Source organism: Ptychodera flava, chromosome 6 (genome assembly GCF_041260155.1).
Source record: "Ptychodera flava strain L36383 chromosome 6, AS_Pfla_20210202, whole genome shotgun sequence".
Classification (NCBI taxonomy): domain Eukaryota; kingdom Metazoa; phylum Hemichordata; class Enteropneusta; family Ptychoderidae; genus Ptychodera; species Ptychodera flava.
This window is the reverse complement of record NC_091933.1, coordinates 28178853-28206216: the sequence shown is the minus strand read 5'-3', so window position 1 is coordinate 28206216 and position 27364 is coordinate 28178853. Positions and strand designations below refer to the sequence as shown.

Below are 27364 nucleotides of genomic sequence, written 5' to 3'. Positions count from 1 at the left end.
ACCCTGTGTTCAAGATTAAGATACAATGTAACATTTTACCGTGCACTGGTCCATGTACAATCTTGTTTATTTCAACTTCTCCAGACAAACTGTCTGCATGGGACATACAATGTTGTCGACTTTGCAAGCTAGGTACAGCTGAAACTAATTAGTGTGAGCAGTTTTATTGCAGTTCACTGCAGTAGCTTAGTAATTTAGCAATTCCCTTGTGTGCTCTATCCAGACACACAAATGAGTCGGTTCTTTTTATCTACAATGTTATCTACAAAACTTGTGTGACACATACAAAAAAGTAAACGTAATGTATATGAGACTGTCCAACCATCCTGTTTTTTGCTGTATTTTGGTTCATAAGTCAGGCAGGCAGTACATTATACATGTCTCTTCTGCGACTTTCGAAATATATCAATGCGCCGATATCTTCCAACCGTCTCTTAGAAGCTTATTTATCCGAACCAGCCTATATTCATACAAATTATCAGAAATTAAAGCCTCTCCAAGTACTTAGTCACCCCAGTTGTACAGGTAGTACCGCTGACAATTATGTTTCCCATTTGTTATTTGTTTCTGATGAGCATGGATATGTAAATGGAGTCAGTGAAAAGGCTGAGCTCAGTCTCGTCGATCGGCGATTGTGCACGTACGTACGTGTGTGTATCTGATATCACGTCTGCCTGTGTCTGTACGATATCATGGCCTTTATTTGTGCAAAATATTCAGCAAAAGTCGTCATCAGCGGTTTAGCAAGACATAGTTGCTCTGTACGGACTAGAAAATTAAGGATTCACCCTACAGTAAGATGTATTTCCGCAATTACAAGCGTACGGCACAAGGCGGTAAATGGCGGGACAGTCTCGGCAGATGACAAGCGAGGCCATTCTTCGTTATTTGAACCACGTACGTGTAGTAATTTGCAACGAGCTCACTACAGCTCGAAGAAAGATATGCTCAAATGGAACCCACATACATTTGCTGATTTCTTGAAAGAAAAGGATATACAGAGATGTTACATGGTTTGGGACCGGGAAAACAAGAAGGTTCGGATGTCGCACGAAGAGCTCGAACCAATCGGCACATTTTTCGAAAATGACAAGATCGACTTCGATGAGCACGAAGGCATGTTCTTACAAATTGGAAGGCGAACTGGATGCTTACTGGGCGCTTTTATCTGGCGTACAAACAGGGGTCAAGCGGTAAGTGGTGTTGGTTCGCCCATTTTCAAGACTCGGACGCTAAAACACGTGGAATTGTATTGAGTGAGTGCGGTTACATCTGGTACACTATTCACGTTATTTATTACCATTCGCATTTCCACGTTGCAGCCCGGGCCGGGGACAGTCATCGTTATTTACATTTCGACTTTCAAGCGGCGCTGATGCAAACCAGCACATATCATATTGCCAAAAATTACAAATTAAAGTATTGCTTTTACTGGAAACAGCCTGCTCCAGGGTATACTTTTATTTTGTCAACTAAACTTTTCCAAATTTGTATTTGCGATTTATATATTATTGGGTCAGCCATGCAACTATGTCACGGGACTGCGACTATGTTTATGGCGGGCTGAACAACTGCAGTAGCCAATCAGCATTCCAATTCTGTCCACACCCATTAAATTACTGACCAATGTTATGCGTTCTTTGAGGCCTGACCCTGGGTACTCCCAACAGGCATGTGACCTGTAGGATGTACAGATGGGGCATGAAGAGCTGTAAGGGTTGAGACTGCTTTGTACCCCCATGGTTTGGGTGAGCAAATCAATTGTCCTTGTCCTGTGGGCACAATGTGAAAGTAAATCCACTTAGTTCTGCAGATCTCGACCAGAAAATCAATTTACTGGTTTTGGTTCATGGTGGCAGCTAATGCACACTATGAATGTGAACCAGTCTCCAATCCATGCTGCAGCCTACAATCGGCTTCCTGAAACTTGTAGTTAAAATAAAGATGTCAAACTGTGCTGATGGTTTTCTAAGGCCGAACAAAAAAATGGTGCTGTTCCGATAACCCAGCCTACCCTATTTTTTACCTGCTGACCCTTAACTTTTTAGAGCTACATAGACACTTAAGTAAAAAAAAGTAAGGAAAAAACTCATAAAATCATGCGTTTGCTACTTGGCATTTGATTTTTGTTTGAACAAACAAGGATGTCTTTTAATTTTTTTTCTTTTATTTATAATACATTTTTTTGAAAATGTTGTGGCCAGTGTTTGACTGCCCTTAACTCCTGAAAAATGCATACAGTGTATTAACCCTTTTCCTGCCAAGTCCATATTTCACCACCAGGTCAAGATGGTTAAAATTAATGAAACACAACGTATTCCATATGATGTATTTTAACATAATACTATACATTTGAAGGCTGTTGAAAACATAATACTGTAAAGTTGATATTTTTTGGACAAAAGATGCTATAACATACCAAGCCAAGTGGGTGAAAATACGTCATGTTTTAGCTCAATACCACTTTTTACTGACTTGGCTGATGGGGAAGTGGTACAGCCATTACTGTCTGGCAGGAAAAGGGTTAAAAAAAAAAATATTTTGATAAAAAAAGTTCCTGCTGACCTACCTACCCTATTTTTGAAAACCGTGTCATCGGAGCAGCACAATTTTTCTTTTTTTGGCCTACCAGGTTTTCTGTCTTTCACATGCTGATTTGCAATAACTTTTTGCTCTGCTTTCCACAACCATGATATATTCTGTAGACAAGCAAGCAAGTTGCAAGGATGCATAGTTTTTCAACCAATTTGCATCCAATTTGCAGTCTGCAAACCGTTATCAATAGCCTTGTTTTTAGAGGTATACTGTCACCTGTTCCAATTTTGCCACAGTTACCATGGAAAGAAAATCTAACCAATCACAGATTTTAAGCGGATGGCCGCTTTTTAAAACAGCGCCCTCACATGGTCATTTTGAATACCAAGGAACGCCCCTTTGACCATATATGTGCATATTTAGATTACAGGTGACTGTATATTTGTACCTTTAACACTTTCACTGCGTAATTAATTTTTATACGTGCATTCCTGTGCGTAGTTTTCTATGGGTATATGGCCTTATAAATATTGATTTACATGCATTAGCTATATCTTTGTAATTATTTGAGTATTCGGGACAATTTTTTCAGTGAGTATTGCAATATGACAGAGCATCATAAAAATGCACAAAAGGTCATGTGACACGCCTTGAAGATCACGTGATCATGGCGGCCATATTGGATTTTACAAAAAAAATGTTGCATTTTTTTGTTATTTCAAATATAAATGTATTTTTCTCAGCGTAACACTTTAAAAATTACCACTTACGTTTTATCAACTCAAATTCAGTAGGAGGAACACATACGCTACAACATATTCCACATAAATGAGATTAATATTCATATTTATTACAAGTTCATCTTCGAACAACAGGTATCATCTGACATTCAAAAGAGAGCTATGCTCTATATGTAAGCTTATATACTGGTTGCGTCCGATGTGTAATTGTCATTGATAAATTGATGTCGTACAACATCCACAGGATACCCCATCAACGTTTGTGATGTCAGTCACTGGTCCTTTGTCGCACTTTGTCGCATGCTCAGATTGCCTACCTTCCTGTCAGTGTCTTGCTTGCGATCTCTGTGTTTGCTCAACTGGTTTGGGAATATATTCAAGTTCTGTATCAGAGTTGTAATTTGAAATTTGACTTCCGCCATCTCGTCGAGTTCAGTTTCAAGATCAGTGACAATTCCACTATTAGTGTCTAGAAAAACATGCTCAAGGGCTTTGTCGGTGTTAAACTGTGCCCGCATCGCCATTTTTAAATACCCTCTGAGAGAAAAACAACAACCTATCACACGATCCTTACAAATCACGGCCGAGAAATGACCTAATATGGCGGCATTTGTTTACAAATTTGGCGCGCATGCTCATTTAGGTTTGACCTCTATCTCGTATACTACGCTAGGCTTGAGGAAATAGTCAACAAACATGATGTAGATCAAACAAAGCCAACGTATATCGAACGCATATAAACGCGTACGTTCTTGGCGCGTTTACGCGCCTCCCGCAGTCTGGCCGTTGGCGCAGAATGCGCCCTCCCGCGGTGAAAGTGTTAAGGTAAAGGGCGACGAATTCGGACGCGCACACGCTTAAGAACACTTCTGCGCAGATTTAACTCCAGCCTGCCGCAAATGGGTTATTTCGTAGCTCATGTATTTAACATCACCTATCATTGTTGAAATTGCGCTTTTACCTAATTTTTTGACCCAGTCTCTTAGAAATACATGTGACCTTTAACCTTGTCATATTTTGACCCCCTAGGAAGCTGGTTTTTATTCAATATGAGCGCAAAATTAACATTTCTCTCCCATTTACATGTTGCATATTACCCATTCACCTGGAGATATTGTAAAAAGTAGCGTGGTGACACCCTTTTATTAAAAGTGTAAACTAAATGGTATTATGTCAGGATTTTATCCGCCAAGTTTGGTCAAAATGACACCATCCAAAACGACAGGAAGAAAGTTCGAAAATTATGTAGTGATATAATTTCGATATTGTCATTTTGTAATCGATCCTTATGTTAAAATTTCTTTACAAACATCATGAAAACTATACATTCAATAGATACGGATCTTAATTCTTGGTATTTATTAAAATTAACTCATTTGCTAAGCGTTTTATAATTGCTTTCTTTAGTTTAAGTGAATAATATCATTTTCATTTATTTCTAACGACGCCATTTTAACGTTCGTTTCCATGGAAACGAGCGTGGTGACCCCCATTTTTTATTTCATTTTTGCACTTGCACAACTTCCAAGAATATTTGTGCAAAGTTTCAAGAAAATGACACCACAACTTAATTTTGACGTAATTCGTAGTACTTCACCTTAACCACGGTCCCTCCACAAAGGGAGGGACCGTGCTTTAACCCTTGAGTGCCAAAGTCAACTTTTGCCAACTCTATAAAATATAACCCAGACAATTTTTTTAAGGTTCAAACATTCTTTCAGATATTTCCCAAAATTTTGACCGAAAAGTCAGGAATCTATGTAAAGTGCAATCCCTTTGCGCCAAAATTTTCAAAAGAATTACAAAAAATTCTTGAAAATTGGTAAAATGTTGTACTAAAATTTTGGTTGGAAAAATTACAGCACTCAAATGGTTAAGACTAACCATGACCAAGAATCCATACAAGATTGACCTAAATACATGTACCATTGTTTCATAACTTTTCTCAACATGACAACCTAGAAACTGTTTTTCTACCGTATAACTGCCGGACAAGGTTCTTTTATCACACGACAGAGGCAGATTGAGCGCATGGTCATGGCAGCCTCAATTCCACTACCAAAAACATATTGAAATGCACAGTGTTCAAGTTGTCAGCTTAGCCCTATCAGTGTTCTCCACGACGCCTTTTAAGTGGGCGGTGCGCCCACTTTAATTTCACGGCCGCCCAGATAAATCTACGCCGCCCAGTTTAATTTTCGGCCGCCCATGCTCTTGAAACCCACCGTCAGCCTTTGTTCTGGGTCGGCGGGTTTGGTTCACGGCAATGTTTTTATGCCGTGCTTTTGTTTGTTTCTGTATTTAATTTCAATAAGGTGTTAATTTAAATCAACAAGGCACATTTTGCTGTTGTTGTATGTGTGAATTTGTCATTTTAATACCTCGTCAAGATATGTCATGACGACCATAGCGGAAGAAAGACCGCGAGAGAAGCTCGACCGACTTGTCAACCCATTCACACAATCACCGTCCGCCACCCGGACGGTGACACAATAAACTGTGCGGTCGCATCAAGATCTAAGTGTTGTCTCGATTGATTCTGCCGAATTTCCCCCCAAGAAAGTACACATTCTTTTAACACCATCATCAGGGTTCTCCCAGCCCAAAACAGCGTCGCGGCCCGCGACGCTATTGTTCAACCCTTGACTCCACCGACCCATCCAAAGAAATTGTAAAGGACAGAAAAATTGATATAAAACCATAGTCAAAAGACAGCAAAAGTCAGCGACGATTTCTGCTCTTACTTGACGAAAAATTTGAAATCAAACTGATTACACATTCCCTAGATACAGAAGTGGCAATTTGGTGAAATTTCTGTTTGACTCACATCTTGAAATAAAAAGTAAACGTGGAACGAAGACATGCATGCTGCCGATCAACAGCGTAGCATAGCTTACGGAACTGTCTGTCACTGTGCACCGGCATGCGTTGGCTGAACGTAAAAGCAACTCAACTTTCCAAGATCGAACGGTCAGTATCTTGTGAAAACAGCAACATAGCAATGAAAATTGTTATAGTCAGCGGTAAAAACTCTTAACAGATGGAGCGTTACTTGCTTTAAACAAATGAAAATGCATGTGAAGAGAATAAAATCCCAGATCGCGTGCGTGAATGAAAATATGCCGTAAACAATGGCGGATATGACATCAGAGTGGGACTCTTCTATTTTGGTACCGGGGGTGCGCATTGTCAGAGAACCCTGATAAACGTACTGAAAAACGTAGTATTTTCCTAGCGATGCTGTCACGGGAACTTCGATATCTCATTGTTTTACATCTTTTAATAGTTTCTTTGATCTGAGCAGTTTTACCAACTTTAACGGTATGTTTTACTCTCCTAACCTTTCTTTATTTGAGTAAACAAGGGTAGGAGCTTATGCAACTTAGTGAGGATGTACTGAATTTTGAAAAAATCAGTGGAGGGGCTCTGCTCCATGAGTACACTGTTTTGTCAATTTTTAAGGAACACAAACTATATGTAAATATTATGCAAATGATTATGTTAATATTATGCAAATGATTATGCAAATTAGCCACCCACTTAATTTTTTTATTTGTGGAGAACACTGCCTATGCATGTGTAGTTACATGTATCTTTGACATTTTGAAAAAATTCTGTTATCAGTGTGGTGGTGTTCGACTATGGGACTATCCAACTTTAGAACTGTACATGCGAGATGGTTTGCGTCTAGGCCAAGGGATGGGTGTCAAGTCTGCATTAGCAGGTCTATGGTAGGTTTGACTGTCTTATCATTTCAGTGCAGTACTTTTGAAAATTTTGTCATCGATGCATTAGCAATTGATGAATGTACTTTCTATTTTATTGATAATTTTATTGTTGCAGTTTTTAATCTTCACTCAACCCTTTACATTAACCCTTTACCTGCCAGACAGTATCACTCTCCCATCTGCCAAGTCAGTAAAAGTGGTATTGAGCGAGAATCAAATGTATTTTCACCCACTTGGCTTGGTATATTATAGCAGCTTTAGTCTGTAAAAATCATGTTTACAGTATCTCTGTCTTCAGCGACCTTCAAATCTTCAAGTCTTTGTTAAAATGCACCATAGTTTTAACCAACTTGACCTGATGGTGAAATATGAACTTGGCAGCAAAAGGGTTAACATAGCAGCCCCTTTTTGTACTTTCATTGTGGGTTGACTTTTATTTTTTGAAGCAATGAATTTGGACAACTAATGGGCCGTGCTTGTTGATAAATGATGGATTGACTCAGATTGTCACACAAGCTCACTTCAACAGAAAAAACTTGCTTAAAAATCCCTCTCCAAATGTAGAAGTTACTGGTAGGAGTGTTGATATTGCCCTTGAAACATGGGGGGGGGGGTGGGGGGGGGTGGGGGGGGAGTAATGAGATTGTTACCAAAGTGCTTACCTAGTGATCAGATTTTAGTCACAGAAACAAATTGACATCTGCCAAGGTGAACAAATGCATCATCTCTTCTCACCTGAATGACGAAATTTTGCTGGTTGATCTTTTATGACACTCTGAGTTTGTCTTTAATGTGTGAGGATACGTCTGTAAATAATTCTGATAAAATACATGTATTTTGTGATGCATGACCAACACTCTCACCAACTCAGTACATTTTACATGAGATATTCCTGTCTAAAATGTGTTTTTCCTCTCGTGAGCATAAATTTGGTCATATTCGTAAGTGAACTTAACATTTGACTACAAAACTCTAATTTCTCTGATATGAAGAAATGCCAAAGAATACAAGTCACAAACATACAATGTATGTATTTGTAAATAGTTTGCCTGACAGATTTATGAATAAAATTTACCAAGGGCTGTGACCTACAATGTGTGCCCACTTTTTTCAAGACTTCAAATTAAAATATTACAACGGAAGATAATATTAGAGGCATTTTTAACAAAATTTGATCACAGCATTATCACAGCATTCATAAATAATGCACTGAGTCACTTTCTGTTATTAATAAACAGATAAATATAGAGGAAATTACACAAATTGCATTTATTGTGATATCATAGTTTCTCTTTTATCACACTGGGAAATGACTTCAACATTTACCATTACACTCATAGCATCTGCAAAAAATGCAATGTTTTGGTTTCCTTCCCTAAAGTCCAAAAGTGTCAGTCATTACTCTGCAGTGATAGTTACAGAGATAGTTCAAAATCCATTGACATGTACTGGTGTATATGATTGTACTGGACTTCTAGTATTGCACAACTTGACAACACCAAACTCTTCTTTCTAGACAAATCTATCACCTTAAACTGTGACCAGTCAACATAAAATATTTGAAACAGTCATATCTAACAAAAGCAGCCTTTGTAATATGATCATTACTGTAACTTTTTCCAGACAAATCTGTCACCTCAAGTGTATCTTATCAATGTAATATATTTGAAACAGTCATATATGACAAAAAAACAGCCTTTGAAATATTTGAGTTGGTGTGTAGTGAAGAGTAGACACACTGTTTTCTATGTCTGAAGATAATTCAGCTGTATATGAATGTCGGTTACACTCTGCCAAAATATCCAACAGCGTTTTCTCTTTGATCACAAATTGATTTACAGATATTGAAAGTAGTCCTCTTTAAAGTTGATCTTATAATCAAAAACGGTTAACTTCCCTTTCATAGTGGTCGTTTGTTGCTTTTTGTAATGTGCAATGCTTCTATTCTGTGTAAACCAAAATCGTTGATGTTATAACAAAATTCAAAATGCCAAATTCATAGGGAATCTGGTGGTTATGTTGGCAAGTGTTGCATGACAACTCTTTGTCTTTCCTCTAGCGAAGTTCTACAGACAGTTTCTATAGGAGAGTATTCGTGAATGAGTTGATTTTGTCATAGCAGCCATGTCATATATATATATATTTCCATGTTTTACACCGTCATTGGTGAGACATTGTTTTCTCCCTGTCATTTTGCTTATCTGTCATGTAGGGCTGGTGGCGGCAAGGGCGTTATCCAAGTTCCTTCTGCCGACAAACACATTCACCAAGATTACCGCGCTCAGATCTTCTATGATTATGGCGATTTCTTGTCCTCTTTGAATGGTTGCTATGGTAACTGACATTTTTATTTTTTATTTTTTTGAACACTACAATGTCACACCTTCAGTAGTCTTACGAGTCGGGACTGGTCAAAAGTGTACGTCGTCTTTCGGTCACTGCATGGCTGCCTGTTATTTTCAGTGTTTCTTTGTTGTGATTATGACCTGGTGCTTCGTTGTCATTGTGCCTTTCTCCAATCTCTAGTGTTTTCATCTGCCAATGAATGACCCTGCAATTAACCTTTCTCACACTGTCACGGCCTGTTGAAGTAAAATTTTCTTTCAAAATATCAGGTGCACAGGAATGCGTAAACCATGGTAGCGTTGTATGCATTTACACAGGCAAAATGTCTTGACAAATAATTTTTTGAAAACAAACTATCAACTGGCAGTGATAACTTTCTGACTAGCTGTTTTGTTTACTACATGTCTGTTTTTGTTTCACTGTCTCCTTTTTTTTTGTTTTCTCCAGGGAGGAAGATCTGTGTTCTCAGTTGTTTTGACATTTTCTATCATTTGTTACCTTTCGCATTTGTGTCTTTCCCGCTCCCCTACATCTCTCCACCCTTTTTCTTTTCAGCGTCTCTAACCTGTCAACACCCAACCTCCCCTCAGTTTTTAATATCGCGACCCTCCCTTCCTTGAAAGATGGGGTACACTATTGAAAAGTTATGACTTGCCGGTAGATGAAGCAGACACACCCCCCAAAGTAATAACAAGAGCACCCATACTGACATCAGATCTCTGCCTTTGTTTCATCTCAATTTTGAGGGTTGGTGGAGGAACTGGCTTAGTTGCCGAACCCACTGCAAAGAAACACATTCTACCAGACTTCAGAGCCTCATTGTTTTATGACTACGGCGATTTCCTGACATCGCTCAACGGTTGCTATGGTAGGATAACAAAAACAAAATCATCCACAACATGGCAGTTGATAAATCATTAAAAAAAAAATAACAAAAAAAACCACGTAGTTTTGCTTCACTTTTTCATTTGTTTGACTGTTTGGCTGCTAACATATACCGAGCATGTGACTTTTTATTTTGTTTGTTTTGTTTGTGTGGCGTCATCTTCATTTATCGCCTGTATCATTTCATTTTAATTTCATCACCATTTTTGAGCTTGTAAATTCACTTCCTTCTCTTTGGTAGTTTGTTTTCTTGCAAAAAGAACCCTTTCGCCCCCATTTTCCAGTGAATAGGTTCAACCACTCCAATGTGCAAACAATAGGGTGGTTCCAAGTTTATGGGTGGTGAAGGGGTTAATGCACCTGACTGTCTACCTGAAATGGCTATTAACAATCATCTCTATATTGTAGTGTAGTTTAGTAATCTTACAAGAAGTTTTACACTAACAAAAGTCTAAAGACTTTTTAAAAATTTAAGTTCTATAAAATCTGCCAACTGTTAATGTTGATTAATTCTTAAATACATCAAGTCTGTTCATAACATTAGCCACTTATTGAATACATTTATTTCTTTTAAGTGCAGATTATGATGCTAAAATGAACAAATTAAACATGTGTGTAGGAGAATAACAAAAAAGATCAGATTTTTGCTCAGGCATCAATAACCCACTACCTTCCATCGACACTTACTTTTAGTTTAGCTGGCAATCTACATGGTTGAAAAATAGATCTCACAAGTATTAAAGTACCTCTGTGTTAGAGTAGCTGTACTGTTTACTAAAAGTGAAAGTACTTGGGAAAGTTCATCTCTTGATCTAGATTTCTCTCAGCTAATATGTAAAATTTATTAACATCACATCAAAATTTTACTCTCAAAATGCCGAAGAGTCCTCTATCCAGTTAGTCTCATCATAAAAGAATTTACAGTTTTGTTTTTGTTTGACACACACAGACTCTAGTCATCGTTTGTGATTCTCTGCAAAAGGTTTTCTTTCCAGATTATGCTTTTAACATTACAATCAGCATCCTCATCAGAAGCCTTTGTCATGTTGTGATGTTGTGGTTTGTGTATACACCCGCAGAATCCCAAAATAGTTTTGTTTCTTCCTTGAATTTAGAGTGATTTGTGACATTTGGCAGTGGATTGCTGTTCAGGTCAGACACACAGACTTTTATCTGTAACTGCTCAAACCTGTTCAATTTTCCAGTCACAGCAGAAGATGTCGGGGTGAATGTCAATGATTTAGATCATGTTCACCATCGTACCAGATATGCGACGTGCATCCCGGAAGAAAAGGGTGGATCTGGAAATCCTTCTGTTGCCACTGGAAAAGGTATATGGAAAAGTTTGATAAAATCCTGGTTCTTGTCCACTGTTTCAGTTTTCATTTGAAAATGAACATTGAAACTTGAAGCATAAGAGTGTATGTCACTCCCAGTGTTCAATTTAATGTATAAAAATAGTGACAATGTCACTGGTCGCTCCCATATAGTTATCAAAACAAGCTAAAATCAAGCTAAAAGATTTTTTTATCACAAATAGAAACAATTCCCCCAGTAAAATAAAATTATGCAAATTTCACCAGAATTTGATCAAATCTTACTGACGTCACCCGTAAAAACCTCTACACTAAGTTTCAACTCAATCGGACGTGTGGTTTCGGAGTTAAAAAAAAATTTTGATCAAAAATGAAAAAAAATAGCCAAAAAATGCAAATATGCAAATTTCACCACGATTTGCCCAGATTTGGGAAAGGTCACTCCTATGCACTTCCATACCAAGTTTCAAATCAATCAGACTTGTGGTTTCAGAGAAGAAGATTTTTTGACCAAAAATGGGAGAAAATTACAAAAAAATTCATGAAAAATAGCAAGTCCAAGATACTGACCCAAGATGTGCACAATCATTTCAGGTCAGCCCAAAGTACTTACATGCTAATTTTTCATCTAATCTGCTCTGTGGCTATTGAGATTTTCAATAAAATGTAAACTTGTAAACATATATACATATGGCTATGGGAGCTAACAAGCGACCCAATGGTCGACAGAGCTCTGCTGTGTTATGTAGAGAGCAACGTTTTGTGACATATGTATTGATGAAGAAGGTTGAGATCTTTGATAGCTCATTTCAGGATGGCCTGACCTAAAATGGCAAAATTAGCTGCAAAAATACAAAATTGATGACTTCATCATAATTATGTATAAAAATGTATACCAAATATCAAAGCTATCACATGAGTAACTTTTGAGAAACAAATATTTTGACCAAAAACGGCAAAAACTGACCCAAAAATACAAAAAAAAAAGATTTCATCAAAATTCACTATATCACACTAAGAGAACCCCCAGGAACCTGTATACCAAATATCAAAGGCATCAGATAAGTAGTTTTTGAGAAACACATTTTTTAACCAAAAATGGCAAAAATTGCACCAAAAATACAAAATTGCAGATTTCATCATATATTCTGTATATCATATTTAGTTTATCTGTAGGAACCTGTATACCAAATATCAAAGCTGTCAGACGAGCGGTTTTGATGAAATAAATTTTTGACCAAAAATGACAAAAAATTTCCTTAAAAATACAGATTTGCTTATTTCATCACAATTTAAACAAATCCAAGTTGGGTTATCCCTAGGGACCTGTATACCAAATATCAAAGCTGTCAGACAAGCGGTTTTGATGAGATAAATTTTTGACCAAAAATGACAAAAAAATTCCTTAAAAATACAGATTTGCATATTTCATCACAATTTGAACACATCCAAGTTGGGTTATCCCTAGGGACCTGTATACCAAATATCAAAGCTGTCTGACCAGCGGTTATGAAGAAGAAGATTTTTTACCAAAAACGCTTTTTTAGGCACTAATTTGCATATTTTTGGCAATGACAACTTCATTTGAACAAAATCTCATCTACAGCCCATCATCCATGTACACATCAAATATCAAGATGAAATGTGCAGCGGTTTTGGAGTTTTTGATGTTGACGGACAGACATACAGACATACAGACATACAGACACACAGACATACAGACATACAGACATACAGACATACATACATACAGACATTTTCCTAGCCTATAAGAATAGCTTCCATTGCCATATATACATATGGCTATGGGAGCTAAAAAAATGAATAATAACAATCTTTAGCCTCATTGATTAGTGTATTTTCACATTATAAAGCATTACCATACCTTTGCATTTAATCTAGGCCTTCTCATGACTTGCTGTCATTAAGTGTTCAAATATAACAGCTGTTCCATAATTGATGGAACCATCAGGTCTTCCATAATTTGAAAAAAGTCCAGGTGTTTAAAGGCCTATGAAATTCATTGTCTTACACACAAACATGAAGATCACTCTTCGACTACTGGATGCAATGTGTTCATTTCCATGGTCATTTATTGTATATATTTGCTAGATAATAAACAAATGAACTGTGAAATTGGCATTTCCTAAAGTTGACTGGTAAACTTTTTTTGCCATTCCTAAGATTGCCTGATTTTTCAGTATATATGAATAAAGAATTTCACACCTCCCCTCATTGAGACCATGTCTCTTTTTGTACAGAACACCAGGCTGTATTTGATTATGGCCTGCTATCATTACGTTGGTCCACGCTAGCCTTGTCTTGCCCGGCAGCAAATATGGTGTGATCAGAAGTGCCATTATATAAATGGCAGACTTTGTCGGTCGTTTGAACTTTTCAGTCGGGTCAAAGCACCATTTTGAATACATCCCACAAAGTTATTCCAGTGTGTATAAAAATTGAGGTAGCACGTTTCATTGTCTTTTTAAGCAGAAATCTGCTCAATGTGGCAGTGTATATGCAATGTGCCATATAGACATGTATCTGCACTGTCCATGAAATTTTTTGAATGTACCATATTGCCAATATTCTGTGAAGTGTATTTAATTCAATGTGTGCCTGCTTTCTTTCTCATATGTCGTTTCATAGTGTTGGCATTAATAAATGATATATTGATGATCTCCGTGTGTAGAACACATTTTGATTTCAATTTTTTATATCTTATACGTAAATCATTGAACACTCGCAGGAGTATTGTGTGGTACACTTACATGCCTTTAAAATGTGTAAATAAGTGATAAATTGTGTTGATACATCATGTGTTTAAAACGTACGGTACTTGACAATTCATATCTGTATAATTTTTGCAATACCAGAACCATAGGCAAGGATGCATGCATGTTGTGTATTTTTGGGGAAAATGTGACAAAACATGTGAAGTATTACATGAGTCAATCAGCATCCTCCAAAATAAGTTCACTTTTTTCTCAAAATGTAAAATTTATGCAACACTGATCTGCAACTTTTCTACAAAAATGCCATCCATCAAAGAGTAATAATACATCTTTAATGTTGTGATGTTTTCAGGTGTTGTCTGTGCCATGGAGGCAGCCTTAGACTTCCTTGGTATTGGCACATTATCAACCAAGTCAGTAGTCATACAAGGTGCTGGCAATGTTGGTGAGTATTTGCAGTTTCTGATGCCGGATCTCTACTTGACTCTGTGTGCATGCTCCTATGTAAAATCTTGGAATTTGTGGTGACATACACAACAGCAGGTCTGTACACACAACATAGACATTCTTTATGGAACTGAGGGTGCTATCAATGCAAGCGGTTTCATTCCTGTGATTACCTTCAAAGCTGGCAAGTTGCCAAACATGTGGTTTCAAAACTACCGCTCAGGGTTCTGCCCACGCCGGACGGCGCTGGACGGGCCCGTCCGGCACTCAGAATTTCCGACCAGCATTGACAAGTGACCGACCGGCACTTGCAGTTCAATGCTTTGAACAATCAACATGAATGTCTATGAGTGACACTTTTGAGGTCAAGCAGTTCATAAAATTGCATGAAGAGTTGATGAAAACAATTGTACTATAGAATGCCTTTCAATAAAATGCTATTTAAACAATACCACTGGTTGATTACCGTACGCTGATTTTGCATATGAAAAGCTGTTCAGCTGTTGAATGTACGTTCACAAGATCATCGCCCTAATGAACTAGACACGGTTTTCCTGTCACACAGTATCTCTGTAGTACGATCGAAAGAAGGAGAAAAACTGAAGTTTTTTTGCTTTGTATCAAGGTTTATAACACCACAAAAATGAAGTACGGAAGCGGACTTCTAACTAAAACGTACTCTTCAATGTTCAGTTAAAACTCAATGAGTGGCATTGTGGAAAGACTGCATGCAATGAAAGTCACGAGCAAGTTTGGTGTCAACGAATCCAGTCTTTGAATTATCAATGAACACTCACTTATTTTTCAGGTCAATAAGCCAAAAGTTACTTGTCCGTGGCAACAAGCCTCTCTGTTTGTGAATTTTCCCATTCTACAATGACTATCAAGAAGCAATTGAAGTGAATTTGACATCGAGAAATTCAACTTTCAAAACTATGGCCGATTAGTCAACCCCTAAGTTCTTGGTTTAAACTCTATAGAGTCTGCGCATGAGCAGTAACAAGACCACCCAGGTCATTTGAAAAAACACTGGATGCTGGTACAGTGCAATGGTAATCCAAACTTCATAGTGGTGAGGGATGATATAAGCACAGGAAAATGATGACAAAAAAGTGGTACATTATTTTTCAGAAGCTTCAAAAGATTCCTTTACAACTAAAGATTGTTTTCTTTCTGTTTTGTTCAGTTAAAACTGAAAAAATACTTTGAAGGTACAGTGGAATTGGCTATTATTTGTATATCAAGCCCTAAGAATGTAAAAATACAAGCATATAAATGTTACAGTTTTTCATGAATATTAATGCTCATGAATATTAATGAGCCGTCCAGCACTCTTGGGACTATGGGCAGAACCCTGACCGCTTTTAAACCATATATGTATGTGAATATTATCACCAATTTCTATTAACATGCAAATTCAAACATTCGGTTGAAAATTCTGGTCAGTATTTTTGTGGAGGTATGAGTATTAAAGGTAATAAAAATCCATGAATGTGTAGCGTGAGCATCCACATGATTGGAAGCTTTCATCTTTTCAACCAAAATTATGGAATTTTATTATTCTTTCAAATTTAGGAACAAAACACATTGCGTTCGATGTATGAAATAAATTATTTATATCCAGAAATGTAGTCATAATGAAGGTATCGGTTTTTCCTGTCCACTGGCTAGAATGAACTTTGTACCCCGAATGTTCAAAAATAGTGACAATTTTCAACTGACCTATTTAATATTGTTTGAACATCTGTTTTTCTGTCCTAGAGACTTGAAAAATTACTAGAAATTTAAGTTCAAAGACAACCAGAAAGTTTTATGTGTTAGTTTTGTATTTCAAAAATGAACGTCCATATTCAGACTGCAGACTAATGTTGAATGGATGGTATATCAAACCATTGTGGAGTTGGGGAAGGTTTTTTGAAATCATACAGGCTCTTTTAATATTTGGCTCACTTTCAACCGATTCAGTGCAGCAGTTGTGAACTGTAATCAAATGAGAGAAAGAGGGTGGTTTCACTGACAGGTTGTCTCTGCTTTTGTTTCTCTAAGCCACGGTGATCGTGGAAGAACTACTCAAGAAAGATGTTCCTTCAATTCACGTAACAGACTGTCATCAGAACAGAGTGGATGATATGAAGCATTTGTTCCATCACAAGGTATTCTACGTTCAACCAGTTTTTATTGCACAATTGTATTGAGGTTATTATTAGACCTAAATATCAGTGTGTGAATGCATAACCTGTTTTGCATAGAGCAGCTGTTCTTTACTGGGCTATGTGTCTTCTCATATGCAAATTTCATGTCTATATTAACAAATGTATTTCTTATATCATTGAATTTAGTTCAATGAAGTTAAAATATGTAGAATTTAAATGTTACAGTGTGGACTATGGGAAATGAACATCATGGTGTAACTTTCAATCCTCTCCCTTGTAAATTTCCATTGTCTTTTAGGTCATATAGTGTCAATATGACCTTTCAGTGACGTGCTGATAAATGGTACCCTGCAAAATCTGTTTCTATTTATTATTTGTAATTCGGAGAATGTTATTAAGGGAAAAGCAGATTCTCTGTAAAAAGCTTCATTTTGTGATAAAATGTAGCCTTGTTGTTTGAGTAAAATTCACAGACATATTTGACATGTGAGCTTGTGTGGTCCATTAGAGTTTAACCCATCTTAACCATGGATAACCAGCTGTGATTTCAATGTCATGATCATTGCCATCACATGATCATTCAAAATCAGACCATAGAGGGCGGGCCTTCTTCACTGACACTTGGAGATGTTACAAAAAAAAGGGAAACAAAAGATTCTAGGTGGAGAGTTACACATCAAGTCAGGCATCTCATAAAAAAATGAAAAAAGACTAACCTCAGGAATTGTAATATTGAGAAAATATCATAGTGAGACCTTTGGCTCTGTTTGTTTATTCTAAGATAAATGATGATGACAGTTTTGCAAGGCAGACAACACTTGACTTGATTCTGTATTGCTTTTCACATTTCAGCATGATGGCCGATTACACATAGAAAAGGTTGATATAGATGACATGACGGTCATGTCTCGTCCGTGTGACATTCTGTCACCCTGTGCACTGGGAAATGTAAGTACAATACTGTCATTGTGAATGTTTTCCCTCAAATTCACCATATTTGAGAGGTGAAAAATATTGTACATATGAAAATTTTGTCTTTAACAAAAGAGTGGTTCAAGCTTTAGCTATTCTTTGTTGAAATTTTACACTTAGAAAATATATATTTTATCCTCCCCTAATTGTCAGCTCAGGTGATACGGTGATATTTCATGGAAATACCTTGAAAGGCTCTACATTTTTTCGTTAACGTGGCATAAACTTGAAATTTTTATGGGAGTTTCTGGGGGAAATGCTGCAAACAATCGCAAGCGAGGAAGATGGCAGATAAATTTCTAAACTATAGCAGGAAGTTGTCACATTGAACAGGAAACTGGAACGAAAATAAACTCTGAAATCAGGGTGTGTTTTGAAGCTGATTTATTTACTTAAAATTCAACAAGATAACAACGTGATCTACAGTTCAGTATATGACATCAGCTTCAGCTGCCTGGTATATTGGTGTGACCTTTAGAATGGATGGTATATATAGGGCCAGTAGCCATAACTTTTGATGATTGTTTGACTATTTTTGTTAATGTGTCAGTTGCAAGTTCTTGTTCAACTCCCTGAAGCATGTTGAAACACTTTACTTATCAACAAAGTGTCTACAAGTATGGAATGGCCTGATAGTGTCTACATTTGAATTCTAGTCCAGACCAGAATTCACCTGTCAGCAATAACAATACAGTCTACACATGTGCAGGCAGAGTTGACAAGCTGAATACTGTATCTCAACATGCTTGAGGCACTTTGACAAGAAGACTGTAATGTTTAATGTTTAATGTTTAATGTTTAATATATTTCTGTAGCGCTTTTTCTACAATAAAATATTCAAAAGCGCTTTACATCAAGTAAAACAATAAAAAGTATTGCATTTAATAAAAATACAAAACAAGATTTAAACAAAAAATCTCATAAAATGTCCAATAATATTAAAAATTAATCAGTGCAGTTGATAAAATTGTTATCAACTGTGGTTAACATTCAAAACTGAAATAGTGAAAAAATCACCAAAAGTCACAGCTAGTGGCCCTTTAAGAAGTTTTCATGTTTTTGTGTAATTTTTGAAAGAGTCAATGTCAATGTTCCAAACAATCATGTGTTTGTGGACTGTTTCTAACAAATAAACAAAACCCTTTGATCCAGGTCTTAAACAAGGAGACAATTCCCACCATTAAAGCAGAGATTGTGTGTGGTGCTGCTAATAACCAGCTTGGAAGTCCTGAAGACAATGAATTGTTGAAAGAGAGGGGTATTACCTATGTTGTAGATTATCTGGCAAACAGAATGGTAAGTCAGCGTCTTTATATTCAAATAGTAACCTCCAGATTTCTGTATGAATTTTACTTTGAGATGTTTTAAAGGGGCAAAAGTGGAAGCTTTTGATAAAATTGTTTATTAATTTTGTTCAGGAAAATGTGTCAGTTTTCGTTCTCTTCTCACAAAAGAGTGAAATCACAAATATGAATCTTGCAAGCACAACACATTGCAACATCCGGTGGGAAGTTTTTTTTATTGAAAAACTAAAAATTGAATGGCCAAGCAATTAAACTGGATATTACACCCTTACAATCTGTGTTGACAAGTTTAACACTGGGCCTTCTGACATGATTCTGAGATCAGAACAACAAACTATTATTTACAAAGACAACAAAAATGAAAGTCACATATTATGGAGCTGTTAAACATCAAAGACATTTTGCATTATTTCATGACTTACAGCTTTTAAAAAAAAGATGTTTACAGGTTCCATGTGCGCTCAGCATTAACCCTTTGAGTGCCAAAGTCAATTTTTGTTGCCTATATCATAATATACACCAGTCAATTTTTTTCTGATATTTGCTAAAATTTTGATAAAAATCTGAAGCCAATAAAATGTGATGTTCATTTGGTCCAAAACAGAAAAATTCGCAAAATTGGTAAAATGTTGCACACTATAATTTTGGTGGGAAAAATTGCAGTGCTCAAAGGGTTAAAGTCATCACAATTAGAGTCATTTGGTCTGTGTTAGTATTTATGTTTTCTGTTGTCATACTCAACTATTTTCTGGATAAGGAGGGTTCCAAACGTTTATGCATCATGTATAAAGTAAGTTTTTTCATTCATAGTCAAGTGTTTAACAAAAAACAAGTTAGAGTAAAAGTACTACCTGTAACGTCTGTAATGATTATGAGTGGCTCATCCAAAGGTTCACCAGCATCTCGGACATATCATCAATTAAATAAACTGTACTAACACCATGATGAGATGTCTATCATATACTACCCACCACATTCAAAGTTTGATTGTGTAATGTGTATATCACTAAATAGAATTGATATCAATGTTTTTATTTCAGGGTATCGTCAACTGTGCCAATGAAGCCTATGGTAGATTGACAAATGACCCGGCAATAGAGAGACATTTCAGTAGAGAATGGGAAAAGTCAGTAAGTATGCATCCAAACTGGCTTGGCCTCAATAAGTATGCACCAATGCTGCCCCAGCCTCAATAAGTATGCATTAAAGCTGTCCTGGCCTCAATAAGTATGCATTAAAGCTGTCCTGGCCTCAATAAGTATGCATTAAAGCTGCCCTGGCCTCAGTAAGTATGCACCAAAGCTGCCCTGACCAATGCACCACACGAAAGCTGCTGACAAAATTGTCTGGTTCGTGTAAAAAATGTATAACTAATTTATGAAAAGCACACAGGGAAAGACACTAAGGGTTGTCCGATTGCCCGGGGCAAGTGAAAGTCGCGTTCGGGCAAGTGAACCTCCGATGCCACTTGCCCGACGGGACAAGTGAAAAAAATAATTACCTAGAAATCTAATTCACGAGAGCGATTTTCTGGTGAGGGAACACGGACTTAAACAACAAAAATAATCATATTATGTCATTGTGAACATTTCCATAAGATTTTTCATAAAATTGCATGAAGAGTTGACGAAAAGAATCAATATATAATAATCGCTGTCAATAAAATCCAGTTCAAACAATACACCGGTACCCGTAAATTACCGTACGCTGATTTTGCATATGAAAAAGCTGTTCAGCTGGTGGAACGTACGTTCACCAAAGTTCATTGCATTGACTGTGAAGTTACGGTGTCTCACAATATGTCGATACGGTAAAAAAAGAAAACACACAGCGGTTTTAGTGCTTTGTATGAACTTTTATAATAATGTAAAAATAAAGTCCAGTGGTTAAAAATCACCACATAAAATTGGACTTTTACTAAAACGTACTCTTCAATGTTAACTTGTTGAGGGACAGTGAGTGGCAAGACCGCATGCAATGAAGTCATGAGCAATATTTGGTGTCAACGGGTCAGTCTTTGAATTTTCACAAACACTGACTTAATTTTCAGGTCAATAAGCCAAAGTTACTTGTCCGTGGCGACCAACCTCTCTGTTTGTGAATTTTCCCATTCTAAAATGACTGTCAAGAAGCAATTGGAGCGAGTTTGACATCGAGAAATTCAGCTTCTACACACATTGAAAAACACCCGACGCCTTAGGTTGTTGGTTTTAATTCTATTTAGTCTGCGCATGAGCAATAATAAGACCACCTAGGTTATTAGAAAAACATAGGATACTGGTATAGTGCAATGGCAATTCAAACTTTATAGGGCTGGTGTATGATATAAGCGCAGTAAAAACATGACAAAGAAGTACATTATTTTTCAGAAGCTTCAAAACATTCCTTTATAGCTACAGATTTTTTCTTTCTGTATAGATAAGTTAAAACTTTTAAAAGCAAAAAGACCTTGAAGGTACAATTGAAATGGCTGTTATTATTTGTACATTAAGCCCCAAGAAAGTAAACATACAAACATATGAACTGTTAGAATTTTTTCTATGAATATGAAAGCCCCCACTAGCTGTAAATCTTGAAATTTGTTGACCTAAAAAGGCTTCCTATTTTCTCTGGTTTTCTTTAAATTCTACCCATTTACAGGATAAGCTTATAGTCTTTTACTGCTTTACAAAACATTCTTTAGTGAAAAATTGGACAAGTAAATTTACATTTTAACCGTTATTATGATTTCCCACCATACTAAAAAGAAAACAAAGCATGTCCCAGTTGAAAACATTCAACACTATGCATTACATTGGACTACTCTGTTGTTTCCGTGAATATTCAAATGCATATATGCACGGTGCACACTGGTTTTGCTATATTTGCATGGGGTGCCATTTTACATTTGGGCACATATTTATTATTTTTCTTGTTCAAATTGCACATGCAGTCTCACTGGGCAGTTAACAATACTTGTATTCCAACCCCTGAAAGAGCAAATTCCCAAAAACTTGTTTTAGTTCAGAAGTAAAATCACATAAAGAATGCTAAAAGATACAGGTAATGGGGCTTTAGTAATTAATGGAATATAAATGAGCCATCCAGCACTCTTAGAAGTGTGAAGAGAACCCTATGAGAATGTCTGACATTTTCTCATGATAACATAATTTTCAAAATAAAGTGAGTGAAATAAAAAACCAATGTTTTAGCTTTTTTCAAACACGTAAATTATACTGGGCAAGTGGTTTTCCAATTCGGGCAAGTGAACTGAACCCCCCACTTGCCCGAAGGGCAAGTGGATAAAAAATAAGTGTCTTTCCCTGGCACATTGGGTTGCCCTAGGAATTCTGACTAAAATAGCAGACTGGGTAATACAGCTTTAATAATGATTTTGTTTTGTAAAGAGTAGAAATTGAGGAATTTGGAGGGATTTTCCCATGTTCATGGAATTTTTTCTGAATTTTTACAGATTTATGTGATGACAAAGAAGATTCTGGAAAAGGCCAGGGAAGACGACATCACGCCTGTTCAAGCTGCCAACGCCATCGCTGATAAACTGAGCCGAGAGTGGCATCCGGTGTGGCCAGGGAGATCACAGCAGATCATCGACGCGCTTGTTGAGTCAGAGTGGCATAAACAACCAATTTACTGAAAAAAAACCTCAAATATTTGTACAAATGTTAATATGTGATATACCGTAAGCATTAAGATTTGTAACTTAAAAATATTGAAGAATATTTTGATGGTCCAGTGGAAGAGGGGCGTACAGCATAGGAGATACACCCCTCTTGCACTGGGCCATCGATTTGAGATGTTTGTGATGGAGAGAGGTGCTATAGGGACATGGATTATTTTACATTTCTTAGCGTAACCTACAAAGCAATGGTGACTGTACATACTATGGGCTGCACATCTGCAGATTATCAGCTTTTCATGGTATAATGTAAGGAATTTTTAAATTTTAGAATGATGGCATGTGCCAGTTACATTGCAACTTTCAAATGCCTCTGTATTGATGGTGTATTTTGCATAAAAAAATATGTGATAAGGAGAGTACAAGTGTAAAATTTACATGAGACCAACTCAGTTGGTATTTGTGTGAATTTCAGTGATGGCAAATATTTTGAGTAGAAATGATACAGAAAATGTCTGGGAGAAGTTAGGTGTAGAGTTGGACACAGTTCCATGAATTCCGCCCACTTTTGATTTTAAATGGTGTTGCAGTGGTAATTCTGATGATATAAGTATGTGTCTGCAAATTTTCTTCAAGGACATACCCAGTTCATTCAGTAAATGCAGACTCCAAACTACTTAAACACCTTGTCTTCAGGTATCAGCACTGAGAATAAGTAAGATTTATATCGATGATGTGAGAAAAAGGGTGACCCCTGACCCTGCTTTATACTTGAAATATTCAGAAGAACCTTTTCCTCCAAAATGCAGTGTGAATCTGTCCAGAATGAACTCACATTGAATCGTGACAAATCCATCATGGATGTCCAGCCAGTATGGGATTCTTCTTTATCTATGTAGTGTAGAGGACATTGAAAAGTTGAGATGGGTAGTAGCCAGATTGATGACAGAAGTAGAGTTTTCTTAGGACAGCTTTCTCTGTACACTGGGGTCACTTGAAAGAGCACTTGGCCTGTCTTCCATAAGGCATCAATCAATGCTCATCTTGAGGGTGCCTTTGTGTATAAATGCACACGTACCGTAGCATTAAATTGTACTGTGGCTCAATATGGACCCAGTATTCTCAGCCATGTCTCAGAATCATGTCAAAGAAGAGCCAATTATCAACCCTTTCACCACAGTGGTATGGCCCAAATCCCTTTCACCACAGTGGTTTGGCCCAAATCCCTTGTTATCAATATTGATTGTGGAGCGGTTTATTAACAGGGAATCTGGGTGAACTTAGGTTAGACTGATTTAACACCATATTCAGTTTGGACACTAATTTTGCCAAGCTGTTGAGTGTAAATTTCAATTCAGTTTGGATGTAAATCTGCCAAATTTTTGAATGGACATAGTTCAGTTTCATAATTGTCACACACCACATTAGTTTCAACGTACTTGGGCGACATGAATGTACTTGACCTTAGATTTACCAAGAAGCTTCAACTATGCAATGCAAATGAAGAGGTTGTACATACACTTCCCAACTTTTACAACTGGGACGCATTCAAATTGTGGTCCTGCAGAACCACAATGTTTGGGAAACTATTAAAGCTTAAGTAGTAATGAATTGTATTTATTGTATTTGTAACTGAGTTCAGTGAACAGGCTGTCTGGTGTTTTCTGTACCTCTGTCTTTCAGCTACGTGGCCACCCTTTGTGACTTCACTGCAATGTGCTACTTTTATTCGTATTTATCCGCCAATTTGCTTGAATGCTGAAAACACGCATCACATCACACCACATCCACTGATATACACAGTATCACCTCAGTCTGTAACTTATTTCCAGGAAGAAGTTTGCATATGTCTTGTAGCAGCATGTTGGATTTTTACAAAAGTATATGATCAAAAACCTCGGTGTTTAAGGTGACATAGGGTTTGTGAAAGTAGCCATTTTGGGTTTTTTTGACATTAAGTTTCCTCTTTAAAAAGTAGACATGTCAAATTAATATAGTCTGCTCAGATAGCATTTATTTGAAAAATATCATGTCCAAAGTCTAACAATGCAGCCACCTTGGAACAATGCAAGATAAATTACCAAAAGCAGAACAACAACAGAAATGCAAAACTTTGTAATTGAAATGGAGAACAAATTTAATTAATCTTTGTTGAAATTTATTGTTTTGTAGTGCTAGTGAAATTTAGCATAGAGTAGTGTCTGGAAGTAGAAGCAGTCATCTTTTCAGCTGGTAGGGATTATTTTGGTTGTTACATTAACATCATTGTGAATAGAACTTATCTCAATCACTGAAGGAACACAATACCATGCATTTTATATCATGTGACATTCATTGACATCCAATTTTACAGTTACTTGTGTTGACATTTTAGGACTTGCCCAGATTAGGGTAACAGTATGAATCAAAGTCTACTCTTCAGCAGCGCAAATACGTATTATAGCGCTTTGCTCAACAATTTGTAAGCCAACAAAGCGCCCTCATAGACCATATCATATGATTCGGAGAAGTACAGTAAACCATTAGACTTTGGGAATTACATCTAAATCACAGTTATTCTACCCCATACTTGTGGTAGTATACATGTAAAAAGTTTGAAGTATCAATTTGAAAACCAAACAAGAACTTCTGTAGACCATATGGTGAAGTACGGTAAACCATTAGACTTCAGGAATTACATACAAATCACAAGTTATTCCACCCTGTACTTGTGATAGTAACCATATACAAAGTTTAAAGTATCATTGAAGTCCAATTAACAAATAAAATGAACCTACCTTGATATCAGCTAGGTATTACACCTAAGATATGTTTGTTTGTTGATCCTCTCTGTCTTCTGTCCAGGAGATAGTTTCCATCATTGCAAATGATAAGAATGTGTACATAGAGATGTTTTCAAGTTGTACATTATTTAAAAGGAACACCGATATTAAAAGCAATCAGAGTTTGTAAACTGCTTTAATGTGCCTAACATAGTAATATTGTTCAAAGAGAAATATTTGTAGAATAGAGGAGTATATCAAACAGGTTTTGAAACTGTCATTTTATGGAAGGCTAAAAGTTTAGTGATTTTTTCATGTTTGACGAATGACAGAAATTGCTTGGTGCTGGGACTGTATAAAGCAATCTGTTAATTCCTAATTTTTTGTCATTTTTTATTTCCAAAGGAGGACTGTTGGTTTCATATCTTTCCCATTTACAAGTTCAATAATGGCTACGCAGACTTGCAATTAAAGTCTGTCTTCAATCTTGTGTAAAATCAACTTGATGATTCCAACACATATTTTTCCAGCATTGTGTGAAAATTTAACCATTCCATGGCTTGTCAGCTGTTTATTTGGGCGAAGCTTTTGCATTATTCACAACACGTTTTTACTTCCAGTAGTGAAGAAAAAACTAATATCAAGGTATGTGTCTTTTCAGTGGAAATGCACAGCATTTAATGTAACTTCTATTTTACTCAAATTTGAGTATAAATTTGACTTCTTTCAGGAGATGGTAATGATTTGTATAAGGCCAACAACAAAAATCGTGCTGTTCCAATAACCCGACCACCCTATTTTTTACCTGCCGACCCTAAACTTTTTAGAGCTACATAAACCCAGAAGTAAAAAAAATGAAAGAAGAAAACCGTAAAATCACGCATTCGTTACTTTGCATTTGATTTTTGCTTGAACGAGGATGTCTTTTATGTTTTTTTCCTTTCATATGTATGATACATTTTTCTGGAAATGTTGTGGCCAGTGTTTGATCGCCCCGAACCCCTGAAAAGCATATTTAAAAATAAAAATATTTTGGAAAAAAAAATTCCTTCTGACCTACCTATCCTGTTTTTGAAACCATGTTATCGGAACAGCACAATTTATGTTTTTTTGGCCTAATAGAGAGTGAAACCTTTCTGAAAGGGGTCATTTATCCTGGCTTTGTCTTTCCTCAAAGAGAGGGGTGTACAGTCTGATAGAATGCTGTGTTAGAGCATCAAAACCAGGGAACTTGCTAAATTATGTGAAATGCAATCATGGATTTGGATGAAGTGTAAATGTGTGTTTTTGCTCAGAACAAGGAGTGATTTTTGTCAGTCTTTCCTTCAGTATTCATAAGTACAATGTATAGCAATAATGGTCAAATGCTATTACAAAACAGTGGATTTTAATTTAAGATTTTGTTGATAAAAGGGTTCCAGACTATTTCAGTGTACGGTGCTACAAAAAGGATTGAAAGTTTTGTGACCCTTTGATGTTCCCACAGACTTTCTAAGTATAGACAATTTTGAGTCTTACAGATTGATGTTATCAGAACACTTACAGAAGAAGAGACGTACCGAGGCACAGTACTGTATTTCCAAGAACCCATCAGTAGTGTTAGCTTTATGAAGATTATTAAAAGATCTTACTCTGGCAGCTGTTTTTTGCAGGATAGAATTGTGTGTATACAGTTCCCCATATCCTGTAGAAATTCTTTGTTACCCACCCCTGTTCTTTTTTTGAAACTGTATTTTCTTTCTCATTGAATATAAGTTGATGCAGCAATGCTGGCTTTGGCTATAGATTGATGAAATAAAGAAAAGAAATGGGAAATATTGAATAT

The 27364-nt window shown here is 36.6% G+C and overlaps 1 protein-coding gene across 2 annotated transcripts; it reads left to right on the top strand.

The window, feature by feature from the left end:
• Positions 1 to 584: 584 nt before the first annotated feature.
• Positions 585 to 27354, top strand: LOC139135399 (leucine dehydrogenase-like). Of its 2 annotated transcripts, none has more exons than XM_070702772.1 (10): positions 585 to 1193; positions 6900 to 7006; positions 10096 to 10217; positions 11440 to 11565; positions 14638 to 14730; positions 16779 to 16885; positions 17738 to 17833; positions 19010 to 19153; positions 20202 to 20291; positions 22613 to 27354. In XM_070702772.1, the coding sequence occupies exons 1-10, from the start codon at positions 693 to 695 to the stop codon at positions 22793 to 22795; spliced, it is 1569 nt and encodes a 522-aa protein (XP_070558873.1). In that variant the 5' UTR covers positions 585 to 692; the 3' UTR covers positions 22796 to 27354. The 2 variants fall into 2 exon arrangements, with proteins under 2 accessions (XP_070558873.1, XP_070558872.1); XM_070702771.1 differs by lacking the exon at positions 10096 to 10217 and adding an exon at positions 9216 to 9337 and having other exon boundaries at positions 588 to 1193.
• The last annotated feature ends 10 nt before the right edge of the window (positions 27355 to 27364 follow it).

Coding starts and splice junctions, on each gene's coding strand:
- LOC139135399 (XM_070702772.1), top strand. CDS start 693: ATGGCCTTTATTTGTGCAAAATATTCAGCAAAAGTCGTCATCAGCGGT. Junction 10,218..11,439: donor ATCGCTCAACGGTTGCTATG/GTAGGATAACAA, acceptor TCAATTTTCCAG/TCACAGCAGAAGATGTCGGG. Junction 17,834..19,009: donor CACCCTGTGCACTGGGAAAT/GTAAGTACAATA, acceptor CCTTTGATCCAG/GTCTTAAACAAGGAGACAAT.